Consider the following 24,045-nt stretch of genomic DNA (forward strand, 5'->3'; position numbering starts at 1 on the left):
GATGGAAGATGAATGAGACCCAGTTTCTACCCTCAGGGAGCTTATATCCTCTGTTCTGCAGAGCCTGGTGAGGTTGCATCTTTATTCCACGGCTCCTTATGTATAACACTTAGCATAGCATTTATCATAGTGTTTAAGTGTCTGCTTATTTGTCTTCCTTCACCCTCTTAACTCATTCTCCATGAAGGATCATTTGAATAAGTGAGGAAAAAAATGAGAGAGAAAGTAGTGAAGGGTTCAGAGAAGGGACAGGACACCTACACCAAGGGGGTGTGGGGAAGGCTTTATGGAAAAGGCCAGTGGAGGTGGGCAGGAGGGAGTATGCCTGGCACAGGGGCAGGGAAGTGGGAGGCACATTCAAGGAATGCCCGGTGTATCTGTTTGGCATAAGCACAGGGCCATGTTAGGGATCAGACAGAAGGCTGGAAAGGTATAGGTTTGGGTCTGGGATACCTGTAGGAGAAGTTTGGGTATCTTTCTCTTTGCAATGGGGAAATTTGCACAGGTGGGTAAAGAGCCACACTGGTACTTTAGGAAGATAAAGTTGGTATTGCAGTGTGGGGTGTATTGAAGTTCAAAGTTGAAGCAAGAAGCAGTGAAAACTAGAATTAGGTGCTTTTGAGGCAGAGAAAGAAAAAGAATGGCGATGTGGCTTAAGGAGATGAAGATTTGAGGAAGGAGGAAGAAGAAAGCACAAAGATGAAAGAGTAGTGATGCCACTAAAGAAGAGCATTGGGAAGAGTAGATTTGGGATGCCGGAAGAAGGGAGGAAAATAGATAATTTGCTTTTGGACTTACAAAATTTGAGATTTTGACAATCTCCAGCTGGTAGTCGAAATGCAGAATTATCAGAAAAATGATTTGTGCTGATGGTTCTCAAACTTGTCTGTTATGAAGATCACTCTTAAAAAATTACAGATGTTCACTGATAATTTTTCTTTTAGTATTTGTTGATTGAGAATACGTATACTGTAATGACAGCCACTATGAATTCGGTTACGCTTTTAAATGAGTTTATAAGGCAGGGAAAAGAGCATAATGTGCCATTAGCAAAGTCAGGGGGAGCCCATTGTCAAGCCATAGAGAGGTTAGAGGGAGAGGCCAGTGATAACTCAGTTGTTACTTGAGAGCTTTGATTGAGTCCTGGGACCATAAGGTAGACTGAAGCTTCTTGGAATGGATTGAGGCAGTGAAGGCCCTCTGTCCTACACTGAATCCCCACATCCCAGCTTGGAGAATGTCAGAGTTTTACTCCCCATAGGCGTATTGAGTGCTTCCTGTGGTTTAAGGACAAAACAGGAGGAGTTGACCAGTCAAGTTTTCTGGGCCAAGCTAACCCCCCCTTATTTCATTGAGCAAATTTGAATCTGACATGACTGATCCTACCCGGTAAGGAGGCAAAGTTCTGTTTTGTTTTATTTTTAGGGTTCTGGAACAACCATTACCATTTAAAATAGATAATGAATAACAAATGACAACAAATGGCCTTAAATGAATCCATTGTTTAATTCCTCTTCCTTTGGAACTGACCAGGCTGAGCAATGTTTAAGCGGGTGCAAGTGGAGATTACTGTGTATAGGTAGCAGGCCTTTGGTTTGGATTTTGAATGCAGTAAAAATTAGTAACTGGTTTCTCTTAACTGTGGAATTCATGAAAAGGTCAGACTCAGCAAAAGGCCGGGTAACAGTAGTTTTCAACTGAGTAGATTTACCTCTACTCTTAGCTACCTGTTTGTAGTGTTGTTGTTACATTTTTTCCTATTTACTTCAGAGTGAAGAACTGCAGCTAGAGGCTTGCTCTTGATTTATGTGACCTTCATGTTGAAGCATGAATAGATAGAGCGTTTGTAAAAACAGAAAATCTCATCTTTTAAGAATTTTCTTTTAAATCAAATCAAAGTTAATGTATGAAGTGGTGGGTGTTTAAATGATCACAACAGGCTTTTGTACGAAACTGAAACATTCTCCTAAAGCAAAAGCTTAAGGAGGTAACTCCTTTCCCAGCAGTAAGTGTGGGCCCTTAGAAGCCTCTTGGGACTCTGACTAGCTCACTTATGTCTTTCATTTGGTATCTTGACTTTGGAAATGCATACTTGGTCCTATCAGTCATTACAGAGATAGTATAATAATTACTACTTTCTTATTGGTACTGCTTTCTTACCCCCTTAGGAACTAGGGGGTTTCCTTTCTTTCTGGGTAAAGATGAGAAAAGGATAAAAATTTGAAATTAATTATTTCCAAAATTATAGATATTTTAGAAGAATAAAACTTAAATTTGGGTCTTTAATTCTTAAGTTTCTCTTTTATGTTTATCTAACATATTTTTTTCTTATTGCTAATAAAAAGATTCAAAAACGATTCTTATAGATTTTTTTCTCATAGTCTTTCCTCTGTTCCATAATTTTGGGGAGCACATATGATGAGATAATTGATGACACCATAAACCTTGCAAGGTTATAGCCCTCCTAAAAAAAGAAAGATTGTGTGAACACGGGGTTTGACTGGTGAGTCACTGACCCTACCTCTGAAACCAAGAATACATTATATGATAATTAATTGAATTTAAATTAAAAAAAGATTGTGTGCATGTGCACATGTGTGGTTATATGTGTATATGTATTTTTTTTTGTATACTCGAGTTGAAAGTCTTTGAAGCTCTTGCATTAGGTGTATGATGGGAAAGGAAGTTTCCTTTCTCCTCCCTCAGACACTTTCTAGAAGTCCTTCCATTTGGTATAATACAGTTCAATATAGACTTTAACTTGTGTCTATAATTCCCAAGAGTTGTCTTTTTGTGGGTTAGCGTCCAGCGGGATGATACACACTCTCCCTGGAGAGTCTCCCTGGAGTGGGAGGATAAGCCTCTGTGGGTGATTTAGAAGATGCAAGAATGTTTTTATCCAGAGGGGTAAAGTGGCCTGAACCTAAAGGTAGACTTAAAGAATCTGGATGATCACAGAACATGTAGGAGAGTTTGTGGTGCCCAGAAGGTATACTAAATAGGGATCTTCTAATGTAGCTTGCCACATTTGCCAAATGATGGGAATGGGAGTCTCCTAACATACAACTCCATGACCTGGGAAGTGGTTTTTTTTTTTTTTTAAGATTTTATTTATTTGTCAGAGAGAGTGCACGCACAAGCAGGGGGAGTGCTCTGGCAGGCAGAGGAAGAGGAGACTCCCTGCTGAGCAAGGAACCTGATAAGGGAGTCCTGGGATTGTGACCTGAGCCTAAGGCAGACACTTAACCAACTGAGCTAGCCAGGCACCCCGGAAATTTTATTTTTTATTAGCACTCCAAGTGATGGTCCTCGGTGCTAGCAGAAAGCTGCTGCTTCCCAATTCAGTCTTTTTTTTTTTTTTTTTTGTATCTCTTGGGAAGTCATCAAGTCACCTGGAAATACCCTTGTAAAATAAAGAACCATAAAATTTGAGGAGGTCACTAGTTGATCAAAGCAGATTGTGGATGACACAGAGGTTCCTGAAGATGGGGCTTCCCAGAAGTCAGTCCTTAGGGTTGTAGGGAGATACATTCTCCTTGAATGGGATGACTGAGACTAGAATTTAGATAGCGTTCTGATTGATGGCATAAAGAACAAGTCCCAGATTTGGTGACCTGGCCTTCAGAAATGTTCCTGATATTCCTCTGCTTGCCTTATCTCCCAGTTAACTGTTGCTCTGTACTATTTTGAATTAAGAGTGGAGCTTCCATTTTCCTCTGATGTACATACATATTCTTTTGCCCTTCTGTAATTTTCAACATAGAGAGCCACAGGGTCCTTTTTAATTCTAAATGTACAAGTTGATTACAACATGTTTGTTTCTCTTAAATGGAAGTACTTGGCCAACTCCTCTTCGTATGTGGGAGGTCTCCAGGCAACTGTGAATAACTTTTAAAGGCTGCTAAGAGGTCAAGAAGTGCTTTGCTGGGTCTTGTTCTGTCTCTTTAAAAGCAGGCTTCTTGGTCTTGATTGGGCCCTAAAATTATGTTTCTTCCTTGACTCTGTCTTAGGCTCTCTGCTGCTCCTTTGGAGGGCTCTTCCACCCTCCTCTGCTCCGTCCTTTATCTCTAACCCTTAAACACACTGAGATTCCAGTCTGTTACTTTGCACGCAGGGCAGATCTATTGAAGCATTCTACCTTATGCCATCTTCAGGTGCCAAATGTTTATTTTTTATAGCGAGAGCAGGAACACAAGCACGGGGGAGTGGGAGAGGGAGAAGCAGGCTTCCCGCCGATCACGACCTGAGCTGAAGGCAGACACTTAACGACTGAGCCACCCAGGCGCCCCCAAGTGCCAAATGTTTAAAAGAGAATCCCATCATCCGGATTTTTTCTGTACCCCGATGCCTGTCGCAGTTCTTAGACACTCACAGATGTAATCCCATGGTCAATCTATTACTCTTTTCTTCATGGACTCACAAAAAAGTGTCAAAATGGTGGCCATTTCCTTTCCTTCATCACTTGTACCTAAGTGATCACCAAATCTTGTCATTTATTTCGATTTTTTCCTGCTTTTTTTCTCAGTTCTTAAATATACCACCTATCTTCTTACCTCCAATTCACACTGAAATCCATTTTCCTCTGCCTGCCAGACTAATCTTGCTAATTTTTCTTTATGAAATGGGAATTATTATACCAGTCTTGCAGGGCTGCTGCAAGGATTACAGATCTTTTTTTTTTTTTTTTAAGATTTTATTTCTTTTTTGACAGAGAGAGACAGCAAGAGAGGGAACACAAGCAGGGGGAATGGGAGAGGGAGAAGCAGGCTTCCTGCTGAGCAGGGAGCCCGATGTGGGGCTCGATCCCAGGACCCCATGATCATGACCTGAGCTGAAGGCAGACCCTTAACGACTGAGCCACCCAGGCGCCCCAAGATCTTTATTTTTTGACAGAGAGTGAGAGAGAGAACACAAGCAGGGGGAGAGGGAGAAGCAGGCTTCCCGCTGAGCAGGGAGCCTGATGGGGGGCTCCATCCCAGGACCCCGGGATCATGACCTGAGCCCAAGGCAGACGCTTAACGACTGAGCCACCCAGGCGCCCCAGGATTACAGATCTTCTTGACTTACAGTTGGGGTTACATTCCAGTAAACCTATCATATGTTGAAAAATGTCGTGAGTTGCATTTAGTGCACATAACTTACTGATCATCATAGCTTAGCCCAGCCCATCTTAAATGTTCCCAGAACACTTACCTTACCTTGCAGTTGGGCAGAATCATCTAACACAAAGCCTATTTTATAGTAAAGTATTGAATATCCCATGTAATTTATCGAATACTGTTCTGAAAGTGAAAAACAACGTTTGGTATGGGTACGGAATGATTGTAAGCACATCGGTGGTTATCCTTGATTGTGAGGCTGACTGGGAGCTTTGGCTCACTCTTGTTACCTGGCATTACGAGTATCACTAGCCCAGGAGAAGATCACAGTTCAAAATGGTATGGTTTCTACTCAATGCATGTGGCTTTCACACCATCATAAAGTTGAAAAAGCGTTAAGTCGAACCTGTAAGTTGGGGGCCATCTGTAGATGTAAAGTGTTTATCATGTTGTCTGATGCAAAATAAGTATTCAGCAGATGGTAGCATAAAATACTTATTACCTCCTTCTGAGTTTGATTATTCTTCGTTTCACCTTCCATACCGTGGAAGCAAGCAGTAAAGTGAATAGTCAAAAATATGGGATGTAGGGCCCTGTGAGAGCCTTGGTTTGAGTCCTTAGACTTCAGCTTAACTAGTGAGATTTCAGGCAAATTACTTACATTCTTTATATTTTTCACTTTGAAATGGTAACAATTATACTGACCACTAGGATTGGTAGAAGAAGAAAATGAGATAACTTTTGTGGAGGGGCAATGCTTCCTTACAGCTGCTTTGCTCTGTTTGGTCCTTGTTTTTGTTCTTCCCATACTGCATTTGTGAATCCTGTAGTGTCTGACAAGTAGGTTAAAGAATTTTGGAGCAAGTGTGATGAGTGTTTCCTCTCTTCATCTTGCAGGTTAAGTCCATCCACAGTAATGGCCGCGGCCTTACCCAGGACCCTGGGGGAGTTGCAGCTGTATAGAATATTACAAAAAGCCAATCTGCTTTCTTACTTTGATGCCTTTATTCAACAAGGTGGCGATGATGTGCAGCAACTCTGTGAAGCCGGAGAAGAGGAATTCTTGGAAATCATGGCACTTGTGGGCATGGCAAGCAAACCCCTTCATGTTCGAAGGCTACAGAAGGCTTTGAGAGACTGGGTTACAAACCCTGGCCTTTTCAATCAGCCACTGACTTCCCTACCTGTCAGTAGCATACCAATCTATAAGTTACCAGAGGGGTCACCAACGTGGCTGGGAATATCCTGCAGCAGTTACGAAAGGAATAGCAATGCCCGGGAACCTCATTTAAAAATCCCCAAGTGCGCTGCCACCACCTGTGTGCAGAGCCTGGGACAGGGGAAATCAGATGTGGTGGGGAGCTTAGTGCTGCAGGGTATCGGTGAGTCCAGACTCTGGCAAGGCCACCATGCCACCGAGAGCGAGCACAGCCTCTCTCCAGCCGACCTTGGCTCCCCGGCTTCCCCGAGAGAAAGCAGTGAGGCGCTGGATGCCGCCGCCGCGCTCTCTGTGGCCGAGTGTGTGGAGCGGATGGCCCCCACGCTGCCGAAAAGTGACTTGCATGAAGTGAAAGAGCTGCTAAAAACCAACAAGAAGTTGGCCAAAATGATCGGTCACATCTTTGAGATGAGTGATGATGATCCACACAAAGAGGAGGAAATTCGAAAATACAGTGCAATATATGGCAGGTTTGACTCAAAGAGAAAGGATGGGAAACATCTCACGCTTCATGAGGTAAAAGCCCATGTTTTTCTTTGTATATATGTGGTGTGTTTTGCTTCTTAGAGATAAGTTTGGAAATATTTTGCAGCAAAGGAGATGCGCTCCCTGAAAACACTATTAAACGCCTTTAGGTGTTAGCAAAATATTAACTCGTTCTTGAAAATAGACCATATATATTGTGTTAGGGTGTTTTGTGTTGAACTCAAACGTGCTGCGCATTGGAGCTACAGTGTAGGGTGACTTTTGGAAAAGTGTCAGAATTTAAGCAGTGAAAGCATAAAGTCTTTGTACTTAAAGGCAGCCTTTGTTTTTTAATTAAGAAATAAAATAGAATTTTCAATATAACCATTCATTTAAAGGGCATTTGGGGTTCCTGCATGGCTCAGTCGGTTAAGCATCTGACTCTTGATTTCAGCTCAGGTGATGATATCAGAGTCGTGAGATCAAGCCCTGCATAGGGCTCCAGGCCCTGCTTAAGATGTCTCTGCCCCTCCCCTCCGTCTTTTAAATAAATAGATAGATCAATAGATAGCATTTTTGTAGATTTTAGAAAAAAAAAGTGTAAGAAAATGACCAGAACTCAAAAGTAATTTTCAGCTAGCATAGACAAAAAATTAGATGAATGTTGTAAGTATTATTATGGGTTTGAAATTGTTTTGGTTTGACATTTGGCATTAAAATTCTCATCATTGTATATTTGTAGCCCTCTATCCAGAAATACTCTCCTTGAGTAGAAGAATGCATACATATCTCTTTTGTATGTATTCCCTTTTTCTTCTAGTCCATCTGGTCAGTGCGTGATTTTTATGATGGAGCTCAAGTATAAGCTTAAGTCTGTTCTGATATGTTTTCCCACAAGTAGAATGACCTTCCCTTTCCTTTCCATTTTTACCCCTACATACACTACTGTCATAGTAACTTCAACACTTTATTGTACTTATTTGTAGAATAGTCTGTCCCTCACAGTATACTTCGGTTTTCTTCAAGACAGAGATAATGTCTCATTCATTTTTATATCCTCAGAGTCTAACACCCCTATACATGCTTGGCAAATAAATGCATTTTCAAAGTTAAAAAGGCTATTTTATTTTATTTACTTTTTAAAATTTTATTATGTTAGTCACCATACATTACATCATTAGTCTTTGATGTAGTGTTCCATGATTCATTGTTTGCGTATAACACCCAGTGCTCCATGCAGTACGTGCCCTCTTTAATACCCATCACCAGGCTAACCCATCCCCCCACCCCCCTCCCTTCTGTAACCCTCAGTTTGTTTCCCGGAGTTCAGAGTCTCTCATGGTTTGTCTCCCTCTCTGATTTATCCCCCTTCATTTTTCCCTTCCTACTATCTTTCTTTCTTTTTTTTTTAATATAATGTATTACTTGTTTCAGGGGTACAGGTCTGTGATTCATCAGTCTTACACAATTCACAGTGCTCACCATAGCACGTACCCTCCCCAATGTCCATCACCCAGCCACCCCATCTCCCACACCCCCCACCCCTCCAGCAGCCCTGAGTTTGTTTCCTGAGATTAAGAATTCCTCATATCAGTGAGATCATATGATACTTGTCTTTCTCTGATTGACGTATTTCGCTTAGCATAATACCCTCTAGATCAACATTGTTGCAAATGGCAAGATTTTGTTGTTTTTTTTTCTGATGGTTGCATAATATTCGTGTGTGTGTGTGTGTGTGTGTGTGTGTGTGTGTGTGTGTGTGTGTGTGTGTGTGTATACACACCACATCTTTATCCATTCATCTCTTGAGGGACATCTAGGCCCTTTCCATAGTTTGGCTATTGTGGACATTGCTGCTATAAACATTGGGGTGCACATACCCCTTTGGATCACTATATTTGTATCTTTGGGGTAACTACCCAGTAGTGCAATTGCTAGGTCGTGGGGTAGCTCTATTTTCAACTTTTTGAGGAACCTCCATACTGTTTTCCAGAGTGGCTGTACCAGCTTGCATTCCCACCAACAGTGTAGGAGGGTTCCCCTTTCTCTGCATCCTCACCAACATCTGTCGTTTCCTGACTTGTTAATTTTAGCCGTTCTGACGGGTGTGAGGTGGTATCTCATTGAGGTTTTGATTTGGATTTCCCTGATGCCGAGTGATGGTGAGCACTTTTTCATGTGTCTGTTGGCCATTTGGATGTCTTCTTCGGAAAAATGTCTGTTCGTGTCTTCTGCCCATTTGTTGATTGGATTCCTTGTTCTTTGGTGTTGAGTTTGATAAGTTCTTTATAGATTTTGGATACTAGCCCTTTATCTGATAAATCATTTGCAAATATCTTCTTCCATTCTGTTGGTTGTCTTTTGGTTTTGTTGACGGGGTCCTTTGCTGTGCAAAAGCTTTTTATCTGGATGAAGTCCCAGTAGTTCATTTTTGCCTTTGCTTCCCTTGCCTTTGGCGATGTTTCTAGGAAGAAGTTGCTGCGGCTGAGGTGCAAGAGGTTGCTGCCTGTGTTCTCCTCTAGGATTTTGATGGATTCCTGTCTCACATTTAGGTCTTTCATCCATTTTGAGTCTGTTTTTGTGTGTGGTGTAAGGAAATGGTCCAGTTTCCTTCTTCTGCACGTGGCTGTCCAATTTTCCCAACACCATTTGTTGAAGAGACTTGTCTTTTTTCCATTGGACATTCTTTCCTGCTTTGTCGAAGATGAGTTGACCATAGAGTTGAGGGTCCATTTCTCGGCTCTCTTTTCTGTTCCATTGATCTATGTGTTTTTGTGCCAGTACCATACTGTCTTGATGATGACAGCTTTGTAATAGAGCTGGAAGTCTGGAATTGTGATTCCACCAGCTTTGCTTTTCTTTTTCAACATTCCTCTGGCTATTCGGGGTCTCTTCTGGTTCCATACAAATTTTAGGATTATTTGTTCCATTTCTTTGAAAAAAGTGGATGGTATTTTGATAGGGATTGCATTAAATGTGTAGATTGTTCTAGGTAGCATTGACATCTTCACAATTTTGTTCTTCCAATCCATGAGCATGGAACGTTTTTCCATTTCTTTGTGTCTTCCTCAATTTCTTTCATGAGTATTTTATAGTTTTCTGAGTACAGATTCTTTGCTTCTTTGGTTAGATTTATTCCTAGGTATCTTATGGTTTTGGGTGCAATTGTAAATGGGATCGACTCCTTCATTTTTCTCTCTTCTGTGTTGTTGGTGTATAGGAATGCCACTGATTTCTGTGCATTGATTTTATATCCTGCCACTTTACTGAATTCCTGTATGAGTTCTTACAGTTTTGGGGTGGAGTCTTTTGGGTTTTCCACATAAAGTATCCTATCATCTGCAAACAGTGAGAGTTTGACTACTTCTTTGCTGATTCGGATGCCTAAAAAGGCTATTTTATTGCTAAATTTTTTATAGCATTTATCCTGTGGAAGAAATAAAATGTTCATTTGAATGTAGTATTCCATGTAGGAAACATTAGATTTTTCCCCTCAGACTTGTACTTTAACACAGAGAAGACTATATACTTATTGCAAAAATACTCAGTTATTACAAAAGGATGTAAAGTAATTGAACCTGTAAACTTTCAGATAGTTTTCTTTATGTATACAAATAAGGGATATTTGGCACACTATCCTCTGAATTCCCTTTAAAAAAAAAAAACTTATAACACTATACTCACCGTACAGTATACTATTAGGTATCTTTCCAAGTGAATACACCTAGAGTTACCTTTTTTATTTTGAGGTTTCATTGTATTCCATAATGTGAATGTATCATTATTTATTTATCTGAACCATTCATTTGGTGTCATTTAGGATGCTTCTATTTTTTTGATACTACATATTGTGGTATATGAATACATACTCCTTGACAGACAGACTTGGGCATGTTTTTCTATAGAATAGATTCCAACATGTAAAATTATGGGATCAAAGAATATAGATTTAATATTTTAGTAGATACTGCTAAATTGCCTTCTAAAACTGCAACGTCTATAATTCCATTATCACATGCAAGTGTCCATTTCTCCACACTCTTGCTAATACTGCATTTATCATTCTTTTTAATCTTTGTCAGTCTAACAGGTGAAAAATTTTCATTGCTCAAATTTACTTTCTTTAGTGAGGATGAGTATCTTTTTATAACAGACATCCAATTTTATGTTCTTATCATTTGTTTTAATGTTTTAATTGTTTAATGTTTTAATTTGTTTAATGTTTAATTTGTTTAATGTTTAATTATTTCATGTTTAATTGTTTAATATTTTGATTTGTTTTTCTTACCTCTAAAAAATTTGATTGGTTAGAACTTTTTATATTTTAAGGATATTAACCTTTTGTCTCATGTTGTGAACATTTTCCCGGATTATCATTTGTCCTTTGACCTTTCAGACTCATTTACCATGTGGAAGTTTAATTTTATGTAGTAATATTTATTGATCTTATCCTGTATGATTTCATTAGTCTAATTCTCTATTCCCCTACTGGTATAGAGTTCCTTTAATTACTGTAGCTAAGTAATATATTTTGATACCTGGAAAAGCAAGTGTTCCTTCAATAGTCTTGTTTTGTAGCTTCTATTTTTTTTTTTGTGGCTTCTTCATGCATTTCTCCTTCCAAATGAAATTTTTATTTTTATTTATTTATTAAAAGATGTTTATTTATTTGAGAAAGAGAGAGAGAGCATGAGCAAGGGAGGGGCAGAAGAGGGTAAAGGGAGCTGGACGCGGGCCTTGAACCCAGGAGCCTAAGATCATGACCTGAGCCAAAGTCAGATGCCCAACCTACTGAGCCACCAGGCACCCCCAAATGAAATTTGTAATGCATTTATTAAATTTCTCAAAAATCTTTATTGGTATTTTTATTACAAATTCATTAAAGGTATGGATTAATTTGGGAAAAACTGACATTTATAATAACAAAAACTCCCATATAGTAGTATAGCATATATATTTACATATTTAGATCTTTTATATTCCTCAGTAATTTTATAGTTCTTTATTCACATATCACATAGGTTTTGTACATTTCTTGTTAGGTCAAAACCTATGTAGTATAGGGGTGCCTGGGTGGCTCAGTCGTTAAAATGTCTGCCTTTGGCTCAGGTCATGATCCCAGGGTCTTGGGATCGAGCCCCACATCGGGCTCCCTGCTCCGCGGGAAGCCTGCTTCTCCCTCTCTTACTCCCCCTGCTTGTATTCCCTCTCTCTCTCTCTCTCTCTCTCTCTCTCTCTCTCTGTCAAATAAATTAAAAATCTTTATTAAACAAAACAAAAAACAAAAAAAAACTACGTAGTATGTATATATACATATTAAATGTCTGTTCTATATATTTAAGCTTTTGTTTAATAGAGAATATGCAAATATATAAGATTTAAAAGGGATATAATTGTAAATGAAATTTTTTTCCACTTTTTAAAAAATTACTGTCACTGGCTGATTTTTGTATATTAATCTTGTTTTCAGCAATTTCACTATTATCTTTTTAAATAAATGCTTTTAGATGTGAATGCATACTGGAGCTTAAAATAAGGAAATTGGTTTGCAAAATGTTTTAAGTAACAGAGAATCTGTGATTTGATCTATTTTGGGCATATCCTTTTGCAATTGTCATATGTATTGTTGCCATACAGTGACTCACGAGAACTTAGGAATCCATCTAGAAAACACACTTAGAATTATAATTCAGACACACTTTGATGCTTTCATTACCCATGCATTAATGGAGGAATCTACCAAAAGGCTATTATGGTTGTCATTAATAGAAAACAAGGGCAAAACATGTTGCCAATTTTAGTTTCATGCTTTAATCTAGTTTTAATATAATTTTTAAAATGGCACACAAAGTTGAGTCAGTATTTTTATCAAAGTGAAAGTATGTTAAAGAGATGACTTTAATAAACCAAATCAACCTCACTTTTTTTCTTTTTTAAGTCCTAACCTACTTTTAAAAAATAGAAAAATTATTTCACACTTGGCTTTTGCTAAAGGGTTCTTTGCTTCTTTGGATAAATAGGTACAGATGGTATTTAGGTAATGAGATTATCATGAGTTTCCCAAAATAAGAGAACACTCAAAATGAATGCTAGTAGGCTGAGATGTGGGGGTGGGGGCTTTAGAATATGTGGCTTGTATTTTTGAAACTTAGACCACTTGTTATTTGTAACTCAAGTATGTGAATCTGGTCCAAAAATACAGTTTAAGATAGATGTTTATGAATCAGGACGCTTCCTTCAAACTAGTAACCATTCAGCAGCTTGGTGGAAATTATGAAATCTGGAGAGAATTAAAAGAAAAGAGGTACTACATTAAGTGTACTTCTAGGTATGATAATTTCACATTTTCTCACTTGACTGTTTAAAATGAGTGAAAGATATTTGAGTTTTTCTAAATTCCTAACATTAAAGAACAATACTGGTTTGTCTTCAGTTTCCAAATAAGGAAATATATGACTCATTGTTAAGGCACTGTTAGTATTTGAGAGTTTTCTTCATATTACACCCTGTGGACACTGTTCTTTCATCTTTCAAGGCCTAGGTCATAAGTGGATGAAAATCAAAATACATAGGTCATAAGTGGATGAAAATCAAAAAGTTATCTACACCTGAAAACATTTTTTCAACTCTAAAAGTATATAAAATTCTTGGGGCTCCTGGGTGGCTCAGTTGGTTAAGCGACTGCCTTCGGCTCAGGTCATGATCCTGGAGTCCCGGGATCAAGTCCCACATCGGGCTCCCTGCTCAGCAGGGAGTCTGCTTCCCCCTCTGACCCTCTTCCCTCTCGTGCTCTCTAGCTCTCATTCTCTCTCTCTCTCAAATAAAATCTTAAAAAAAAATTAAAAAATGAAAGTATATAAAATTCTTTTTCTTGTATGCATTTTTATACTTGTTTTCAAATGTACTGTATATCAGGCAGTAAAAAATTATGAAATTAATCATTGTTATAATAAACACTGTTTTTTTCCTTAAAGCTAAAGAATCAGCGATGGTCTTAGTACCTGGCTAGATATGGCCTGGTTTATAGGAGTCAGACCATGAAGATAGTGTGAGTGGCAAGGGACAAGCCCCTGAAGTATTAGAAAGATGTCCAGGCAGGCAGAATGTTTCATCTCTCCAGAGATGTATTACGTGGTAAGCTAGACAAGCAGTGTGTGTGTCAGATCTTAAATCAGTGAATGGATGAGGAGAGAGAAACTGGAAGTTGAGAATAGCAAGGCAGTTGAGAATGTAGGAGCTTGTAATACTCAGAAATACAAGCAAGTAGGCAGCTTGGCATTATAGAGTATTTGTCCAATAGCAACTTCTAATCAAAGAGTTCCAGAACTCAAAGATGGGAAGAGGAGGATGTAGAGTCAGTGGGTAAGTTGTAGACCTCCTGGAAATTCTACAGGAACTGAAGTGCGTGTGTTACTATAAGGACCTAGGCCCGTAGAATATGCCACATTTAGGTCAGTTTTCCTTGTAGTGTTGAGAAGTCAAGGCTGAAGCTTTCAGAGGTGTCCAGCCGTCTTAGTTTTGAGAGGGGAGGACTGTTGAATCTGGGAACCCCATAGACCTGAACACATTAATAGTAAGTTATGATGCTTTATTCTAAAGTCTTAGAATGCTTAGATTTCAGCATCAAATACTTGAAAAGAAATGTTGTGGGTTTTTTTTATCATTTTAAAAAATGGATTATAGGACTATCGGGGTAGTCTGTTTTGGGGTCATCTTGGTAAGTTACATTTTTCTAAATATGTCCATTTCATCTAAATTTTCAAACTTATTATCATAAAGTTGTTTATACTTTTTAAGACCTAATATTGTTTGTCCATTTATATCTTTTTTTTTTAAGATTTGTTTATTTGAGAGAGTGTGTACGCATGAGTGGGGGGAGGGACAGAGGGAGAGAATGTTCAAGTGCGGCTCCTTCCCACAACCTGTGAGATCATGATCTGAGCCAAAACCAAGAGTCCAAGCTTAACCAACTGAGCCACCCGGGCGCCCCCAGTTGTCTCTTTTTTTCCCTGATCAGTTTTGCCAGAGGTTTGTCCATTTTTATTCATCTTTTCAGGGGTGTGCAAACTACAGCATGTGGGCCAAATGTGGCCCACCTCCTGATTTTGCAATAAATTTTTATTAGAACACAGCCAGGCCAGTTTGTTTATGTATTGTCTGTGGCTGCTTTTGAGCTATAACTTCAGAGTTGAGTAGTTGTAACAAAGACTATTTGGCCTGTTAAGCCTAAAATCTTTACCATCTGCTCTTTTACAGAAAAAGCTTTCCAACTCCTGATCTTTTTTGAAGGAGGAACTTTTGGCTTAGTTGATATTCTTAGTTGATGTTCTTAGTTGTGCTGTGTGTATGTGTGTGTTCACTTATACTTTCTTATGGTTCTTTATTGTTCCTTTCTAAATTAAATTGGATGCCTATTAGTTCATTAATGATAAAAAAAGAAATAGCCTCCAGGTGGTGAGTCAGTGAGGACAGGGACCCTCTCCCACTCGCTGCTGCCAGTGTAAGCGTGCTGCACACCCTTGAGTCAGTAATTCTGCTTCTGGGAATGGATGCCAGATTTACCCGTGCAAGTGGAAAAGGCTTGCCTGGCACGTTAGTCCTGCATTATCGTTCATTAGTTCATAGCTGTTCTTCTTTTCTAATGTAAGCAATTAAGGCTATAAATTCTCACTATATACTGATTTGGTGTAAATTCCCAAAGTTTTGGTATGAAGTTCCCCCCCCATTACTTCTCTTTTTATTTATGATTTCTTACCCATGGATTATTTGAAGTGTCTTTTCATTTCCAAATATGAGGGCTGTTCCTTAATTATTTTTCTTTCTTTTTTTTTTTTAAAGATTTTATTTGTTTATTTGACAGAGAGACAGTGAGAGAGGGAACACAAGCAGGGGCAGTGGGAGAGGGAGAAGAAGGCTTCCCGCAGAGCAGGGAGCCCGATGCCAGGCTTGATCCCAGGACAGACGCTTAACCACTCAGCCACCCAGGCACCCCCTTAATTATTTTTCTAATGATTTTTAAGTGAATTACATTGTGGTCAGAGCACATGGTTTGCATAAATTGAAATTTGTTGAGATTTTAGTTATGGCTTAGTACGTGGTCAGTGTCTTTTATGTGTTTCTGCAGGTAGAGCGTTCTGTGTCTATTTTAACAAGCTTATTCTAAAGCTTTTTTGTGTGTGAAAATCAACTACAGTGATTGTGGAGTTGTCTGTTTCTCTTTGAATTTTGCAGTAACTATTAATCTTTAATAACCCATTTTGCTTTAAAAGCCTGTTTTGTTTGATAATAATGTAAGTACATGTGTTTTCTTTTTGTTAGTAATTGCTTTGTTACATCTTTTTACCATTCTTTTACTTTCAGTTTTTCTGAATCCGTGTTTTACATACATCTCTTAAAAATACCAATAGTTGAATTAAAAAAAAAAAACCTAGGCAAATTTTGTCTTTTAACTGGAACATTTGGCCTATTTACATTTTTTAAAATGACCAATATTTTGAATTTATTTCCCTTATTTATTTTGTATTTCTGTCCCTCCCTCTCTTTAGATCTGATTTACTATCTGGACTTAGTTCCTTTAGCCTGAAGTACATCATGTAGAATTTTCTTAACGGAGGCCTACTGATGGCAGATTCTGTCCTACCGCAACCCACTGGAAAACCTCTTTATTTTGCCCTCATTCTTTTTTTTTTTTTTAAGATTTATTTATTATTTATTTTGAGAGAGTGAGAATGAGAGAGAGAGAGAGCACATGAGAGGGAAGAGGGTCAGAGGGAGAAGCAGACTCCCCACTGAGCAGGGAGCCCGATGTGGGACTCAATCCCAGGACTCCAGGATCATGACCTGAGCCGAAGGCAGTCGCTTAACCAACTGAGCCACCCAGGCGCCCCGATTTTGCCCTCATTCTTAATTGCTGTTTATTCTGGCTATCAAATTCTATATTGTCAGTTAACTTCCCTTAGTATTGAAGATATTTCCTTGGCTTTTGGTTTTCATTGTTGTGTTTACAAGTCAATATTATCTAACTGTTGTTTTTTTGAAATGTTTGCCTCTACCCCAATTTTTTCTCTCCTTCTGATTTCTCAGTTCTTGGTGTTTTTTTTACTGTATTATTCTTTAGTCATATTTTCAACTCTTTTTATTTTTCTCAAGTCTTTGAGGGTCTTATTCTGCTGTCATTCCTGCTGGTTTTTACTTTTGATGTTATTTCTTTGGATGTTTTCTGATTTCTGTCTATAACTCCTAATTCTTGGAACTGTGGGAATGTTTTGAGGCCTAGGAAGAAAATTGATTCTTCTAGAGGTTACTTGCTTTTGCTTCTACCAGGCACCTGTTTTCTGCACAACACAACTCTAGAACCGTGTGAAAAAAATTCTCAGCCCACATTGTGTGAATTAGGGCTGAAAATCATGTGAGGGCTCATTTGGGGGTTTATGAAATCTCAAGGGAGTATCTTCTGTTTTCTCCTACTCAGTAACGGGGTTCAAGACAGGTAATTTCCCTTGCATTCTCCTGGGAGTACAGGTGTATTTCTAATTCAGGGTACCAGTGGGTGTGTAGTGGTTTGGGATTTCAGCTTTGTGGAGGGAGGGATCTCAGACTCCTCACCTTTAGATCCTGGGTTTTTCCTCCTATTCTCTCCCCACACTAATCAACCCTATGAGGTTGTGAAGCTTAGGGTCATTTGGTTTAGCAACTGTCCTCAACTTACTCCCTTTGAGATACTGTCTTCATTTATTTTAGCCCGAACAGAATAGTCCTTACTGTTGTCTTGCTGGTTTATTGATTTAAGATGTATTTCTCCTCCCATTTTTATCCAACATTTTTAGTTGTTTTCTATGAGGAGGCCAATCATTCCCTCCCTGTGCTGGACATGAAAGCCTTGATTGCCTTTTGAGCCTCCCTATCACACAGCATTCTCATGGTATTTTTATGCTAACAATACCAAATGGAAAGAAAGTCACAATCATTTGATTGTTGAAGGCTATAATTTTAACTACCAGTAAAGAAAACTTTAAGTCTAGTTAGAAATGATAGAAAGCTAACTTTAAGAAATATTTAACATAAAAATATGAATGGAATTTTGGTATTTTTAGCCACAAAAAAGAGGAATTGGAGGAAGTAAACCAATTAGAATATCTATTTTACATTTTTAACAAAACTAGAAACTTAGGGGCACCTGGGTGGCTCAGTTGGTTAAATATCTGACTCTTGATCTCAGCTCAGGTCTTATCTCAGGGTCGTGAGTTCAAGCCCCACCTTGAGCTCCACACTGGGCATGATGCTAGAAAAAACTAGAAACTTAGAATTTTTACTTCTTTTTTCTTTCTTTTTTTTTTTAACTTTAAGTAGGCTCCCACAACCCAATGTGGGACTCATGACCCTGGGATCAAGAGTCACATGCTCCACCAACTGAGCCAGCCAGGTGCCCCTAGAAACTTAAAATTTTTAAAAAGCTAGTATGGTACTGCAGTGACTACTATATTAGAGTATTTGTATAATTTTAAAAAATACATCATAATACTTAATTATTAACAATTTGGGGCATAAAATACAGAAAACACTGACAGAAAATACATTTTTGAGGGGGAACCCTTAAGAGTCAGCTTCTTATTACAACTTGGGATAAGCTGTAGTTATTTCTGCAGCCTCAGTTTTATTTTTATTTTATTTTTTAAAGATTTTGTTTATTTGAGAGAGATAGAGACAGACAGACATAGCGAGAGAGAGCACAGATGGGGAGGAGAGGGAGAAGCAGGCTCCCCGCTGAGCAGGGAGCCCAACTTGGGGCTCGATCCCAAGACCCTGGGATCATGCCCCGAGCTCAAGGCAGACGCTTAACTGACTGAGCCACCCAGGCGCCCCTGCAGCCTCAGTTTTAATACCGGAAGTCTCCCTAAGGGCTTGGAGAGCTCAGTCTACTTTTTGATCTCTTGAAGCCTGAATTCAGTAACAATATGTGTTATGTTTGTGTTTTTGGTTTCTGGTAGGATGATGGAATACTAGAACACTGTTTTCAGTTTATGTTGAAAGGTTATTTTCTGTGGTTGTGCATAAGGTGGTACCTCTGAAATGTCAGTTAAAATACCTTACCGACAATCAGAAGTTCTCTGTACTAATTAAGGGTATGAGTACAAGAAAGAAAGGGCTACATAAAGAGGGGTTTGAGAAGGTCTTCAAGGTCATTGTAGCTACTGCTTTGCTGAAAAGGGGAGAAGACCGAAAATACATTGTTCCTATTATGCTCTCATATTCAGCTGTAGGTTTAAAATAGGAGGCCTGGGTTTATTATAACCTTGTCCATAGCAAAATTATTTGAGAATTAGACCATGTAAATTACAGGTAGAAATCTGGGGAGGGGGATGTTAGATATATGATTTATATCATACACCATAACACATTCTAAATGGTTTCAGTAGTTAAGTGGAAAAAATAAAACTATTAGGCTAAATTGCAGGAAAACATTCGTGTATTATTAGGGTGAGAAAGGGACTTTCTCTGCACCCAAGACAAAAACCATAAGGCTAATAATAAACTATGAAAAAGAAAAGCCACTGCATATGAAGAGTTAATGCTCTTAACCCATAAAGAATTCCTAAAGTCCATAAGAAACAAAATAGTGCAATAGAAGAAACAGGCAACTGCCATGAGCAAGCAAATTTTAAAATAATTTAAAAGTATAAGAGGGGCGCCTGGGTGGCTCAATCGCTAAGCGTCTGCCTTCGGCTCAGGTCATGATCCCAGGATCCTGGGATCGAGCCCCGCAACGGGCTCCCTGCTCAGCAGGGAGCCTGCTTCTCCCTCTCCCACTCCCCTGTTTGTGTTCCCTCTCTCTCTGAAATAAATAAATAAAATCTTTAAAAAAATAAATAAATAAAATAAAAGTATAAGAAAAAGGTTCAGTTTTATAGTCAAAGAAATGTAAATTATAACCAAATGATATGGAAAATACATCAAATTGGTAAAGCTTTTCAAATAAAATAACCCAGTGTTGGTTGATTGTGGATAATGGATTTTCATATAATTGTTTGTAGTGTTATGATTTGGAGCAATTTTCCTGGAGAGTAATTTGGTGAAATACATAAATCTTTTAAAATTTAGTATATTCTGTGACCCTAACAAGTTTATTCTTACGAGTTTATTCCAAGAAAATAATTGAATATGTGTGCAAAGATACACAGTTAAGAACGTTCCTTGCAGCTTACTTTGTAATACATGAAAAAGTGGGGGTAGTTTAATGTTCAGAGTGAGGTTGATTTAAATAATACATTGCTCTTTCCTACAATGGAATATTATATGTCTAGGTAGTAAAAATGATACCGTAAAGAATATTTAAACTCATTTATCAGTCAACAAATATTTATTGAATATCCAACCCATGCCAGATGCTCATGTAAACAAGCCAAGTTTCTGCCTTAACGCATGGTAAAAGCAAAAAATACAGCACACATAAGTGAAAAAAGGTGATTACAAATCTATATTCATGTACATGTTTGTATGTACACAGATATTAGAGTAATATGTATTAAAATATTAATAGATGGGGTGCCTGGGTGACTCAGTTGGTTAAGCGTCTGCCTTCAGCTCAGGTTATGATCCCTGGGTCCTGGGATCGAGCCCCGCATCGGGCTCCCTGCTCTGTGCTTTTCCTTCTTCCTCTGCCCGCCCCCCCCACCTCCCCGTCTCTCATGAATAAATAAATAAAATCTTAAAAAATAAAGAAAATATTAATAGATGGAAGGTTTGCATTCTGCATTGCAACCATTCTGCATTGCATTAATAGACAGAAGGTTGAATTTCTTCTATTGCTTCTCCGTATTTTTGAAAATTCTAAATACATAACATTTTTGTGAACAAAATGGGATGCCCGGGTAGGGAGGAAGTAAAGACCTGCTTTTTTATGAAAGGAAAACAAGAACTAATACTAAGAACAACTTTGTGCCAGGTGTGTCTCATTTATTTCTTGTTAGTCCCTTGAGGTAGTTCCCATTTTGATTATCCTGTTTTTGCCTCTGAGAACACTGAGGCTCTGAGAAGTTTTTGCATGCCCAGAGTCACACAGATGGTAAGTGATGGAGCAGGACTCACCTCAGATCTGTCTGCCATCACATCCCATTCTCTTTGCTGTCAGTCATGTCTGCAATGAGTGTTTCTTGCTTTTTAAAAAAGTTTGATGTACCACTTGGCAATTCCCTACATCTATTTAAATTGGCAAAATTATGTGAAAAAACCTTTTCTGATTTATTAAACAATTACAGATTTTGAATTTAGGATATTATTTGCTATTTTAAATTTCAGTACAAGGTGTTTTGTCAAGTAGCAACTCTGTATTGGCATTATTTAACAGATTAAAGAGTGGAATTAGGTGAATTTTAGAGAATTAGTGATTCCAATTCCAATTAGTGATTTCCTTTATGGCCCTAATCTGTGACAACTCTGTTTTTTTACTAAGTAATTTGATAAATATTTAACTCAAATCATCAAATTTTTATTCCTTCCTAAGAATTTTGATACCCGTTCACATTAAAAAAAAATCTTTCAGAGCATGTATACTCACTTTTAGTTAGGGAAATATTATCAACAAATCATATCAAATTCTTGGCTTTTCATAAAAATGAGATACAGAACATTTTTTACTTTATTTTGCTTATTTTCTATAAACTCATGCCTAAACAAAAATAAATTAAGCATATAAATACGTAAAACCAAGGTGACTATTTTGATTAATTTGAGTTCTGAGGGATGGCAGGTGATGTGATTTTCTTCTGAAATTAGGCCTTAGGACTAATAAGGAATAAAGAAGAACCCATCCTGATTTTTATAAACTATGATCTCATTATATAGTGATGTGACATTTTTATATCCTTAAGTGAAACATTTTTCTTATTGATGAAATAAAGATGTTTATAATTTTTAAACTTTGTTTTGGATACACAGCTCACTGTTAATGAAGCGGCTGCTCAGCTCTGTGTGAAGGATAATGCCCTGCTGACAAGAAGAGATGAACTGTTTGCTCTGGCTAGGCAGATTTCTCGAGAAGTCACCTACAAATACACCTACAGAACCACCAAGTAAGTGTGTAACTAATTGACAGGATTTTGCATTGCTTGATAGAAGTAGAACTTAAAACACTACCCACTGATAGAATATAAGCATTTTTCAAAAAGTAGAAGTGTGATGTGATTGTGGTTCTATAAAATTAAAGAGTTGAAGTGACTTTTCAAAACATTGCTAATGTGGTTTTTGTTGTTTTAATTCTCTTTTGTCTTTCTCTTGAAAGACAGTTCCCTAGCACTGTAGCATTGTTCTGGTAGTGGTTTTAGACATTCTTCTCACACAGATGCTTTGGTTTTGAGTGTGATGATGAGATTTAGTTAGTCAGCATGTATAGACTTACTTGTATACCCACTAACTATATGAACTTGTTGAACTCTTGGAGGAAGCAAAGTGGTTCCTTTTGCAAGGTGTTTGCAGTCTAATGAGATTAGTTGACTAGATGAAAAGACTCCATTGGCCAGTATTTAAGGGAAAATTGGAAGATACCAGACTATATGGAATATGGACATGTGTTTGAAATATGAAAGTGGAATATGGAATATTTGAAGTAAAACACATGTTGAAAAGCAGTGGTGGTTTTAAAATTTAATATAAACACATCTATTATTATTCATCTCATCTTCACTTATATCCTAAGCAAGATGGCATAGTACTATTTCAGTTTTAGTCACTTGTTCCCCGTGGACCCTGATTTCCAGTTCACCATCAGTTGTGTGCCGCTGCTTCTCTGAGTAGATGAGCATGACCCCTGGCGTTAGAGTAATTGAATGTGTGTTGAAAAACCACATCCTGAGTACCCTCCCTGGCCCTAATAAGTACAGTTTCGGGGGATGGAGTCTTGGAATCCAAATTTTCACAAGTGGCCCAGATTACTCTTGTGCCTATTCAGGTTTGAAAAGCCACTGTTGAGGCATTTACTGTCATTATGTCCCCTAACTCATAGCAACTTCCTTTGCTACCTTGCCTCAAGAGCCCACATATTTACAAACTGACACAAAGTAAAATTATGTGGACTAAATGAACAGGCTAAGAATATTATAGAATTATTTATAAGATTTTTTTTAAGTTGGATAATCGAGAGCTGATGTAGTGATTTTTTTTCACTGTATTACACAAAATTTTCGGACTGCTTTATTTAAGTAATTTAATCAAAGTAATACATGCACAGGATTTAAGGAATTCTATAGTGCACAGGGCTTATACTGAAAACTCAGCAGTTTGCCTGCCCCACCCCTGCCCCCTTCTGAATACCACACCCCAGAGGCAACTGCTTTCAACAGTTTTTAGCTGTTTCTTGTGGTGTTTACATTTATATACTTTTTAAGTTAAATATATTTTTAAATAGGGCTGCCTTTTTTTTTTTTTAAGATTCTATTTATTTATTTGACAGAGACAGACACAGCGAGAGTGGGAACACAAGCAGGGGGAGTGGGAGAGGGAGAAGCAGGCTTCCCACATAGCAGGGAGCCTGACACGGGGCTCGATCCCAGTGTCCTGGGATCGTGACCTGAGCCGAAGGCAGACGCTTAACAACTGAGCCACCCAGCTGCCCCTAAATAGGGGTGCCTTTAAAAAGTTAAAAATATATTTAACTTTTTAAGTTAAATTTTTAAACCGACTGGTTGCTTATAAAAAGATACCATACTGATCCATAAAAAGATACCATGCAATACAATCCTCCTTGATTTTTTTTTTTCCTTTTTCATTATGTGATGATTATTACATGTTTATTGATTACTTATTTTGTGGGGAAGTTCTTAGGTAGTGGCCTTTTAAAATGTATAATATAATTGCGTCTGCATATTTCCCTAATATTAATTTAGAAATGATGAAAAGTCTTTTTTGTTATATCAGTGTTCATTATGAATGTCTTATTTCTGGTGTAAGGGTTTCAAGGGTATATGTTTTGGTGGAAGTTTATAGATTGAGATGTCTTTAGAATAAAATTTGTTACCTTCTCAAGTTTTTCTCTTTCCCATTCCATTCAGGTCAAAATGTGGAGAAAGAGATGAATTATCCCCGAAGAGAATTAAAGTGGAGGTAAGATTATGCATGTTTTCTTATGCTAATAATATTTGCTAGTTCACACTGAAAAAAAGGATGTTCCATAAACAAATGAAAAATGTGAATGGATTGTGGAATCTTTAAGACAATATAGAATTTTGTTGCTTTGAAGCATCTAATTTGAACTAGAATACTAAAGAAATT

General features: G+C 38.0%; 1 protein-coding gene across 3 annotated transcripts in view; it reads left to right on the top strand.

Moving 5' to 3' along the window:
* The window catches only part of NAB1 (NGFI-A binding protein 1), a 47,628-nt gene that overhangs the window by 4,817 nt on the left and 18,766 nt on the right, over positions 1-24,045 (top strand). For all 3 annotated transcript variants that reach the window (XM_027588932.1, XM_027588931.1, XM_027588933.1), the window contains exons 2-4: positions 5,997-6,834; positions 21,718-21,851; positions 23,826-23,877. In XM_027588932.1, coding sequence (XP_027444733.1) covers positions 6,016-6,834; positions 21,718-21,851; positions 23,826-23,877 — 1,005 coding nt within the window. In that variant the 5' untranslated portion in view covers positions 5,997-6,015. The remainder of the gene's footprint in view (positions 1-5,996; positions 6,835-21,717; positions 21,852-23,825; positions 23,878-24,045) is intronic.

The sequence above is a fragment of the Zalophus californianus genome, chromosome 3, assembly GCF_009762305.2.
Source record: "Zalophus californianus isolate mZalCal1 chromosome 3, mZalCal1.pri.v2, whole genome shotgun sequence".
In the NCBI taxonomy this organism is placed as follows: Eukaryota; Metazoa; Chordata; class Mammalia; order Carnivora; family Otariidae; genus Zalophus; species Zalophus californianus.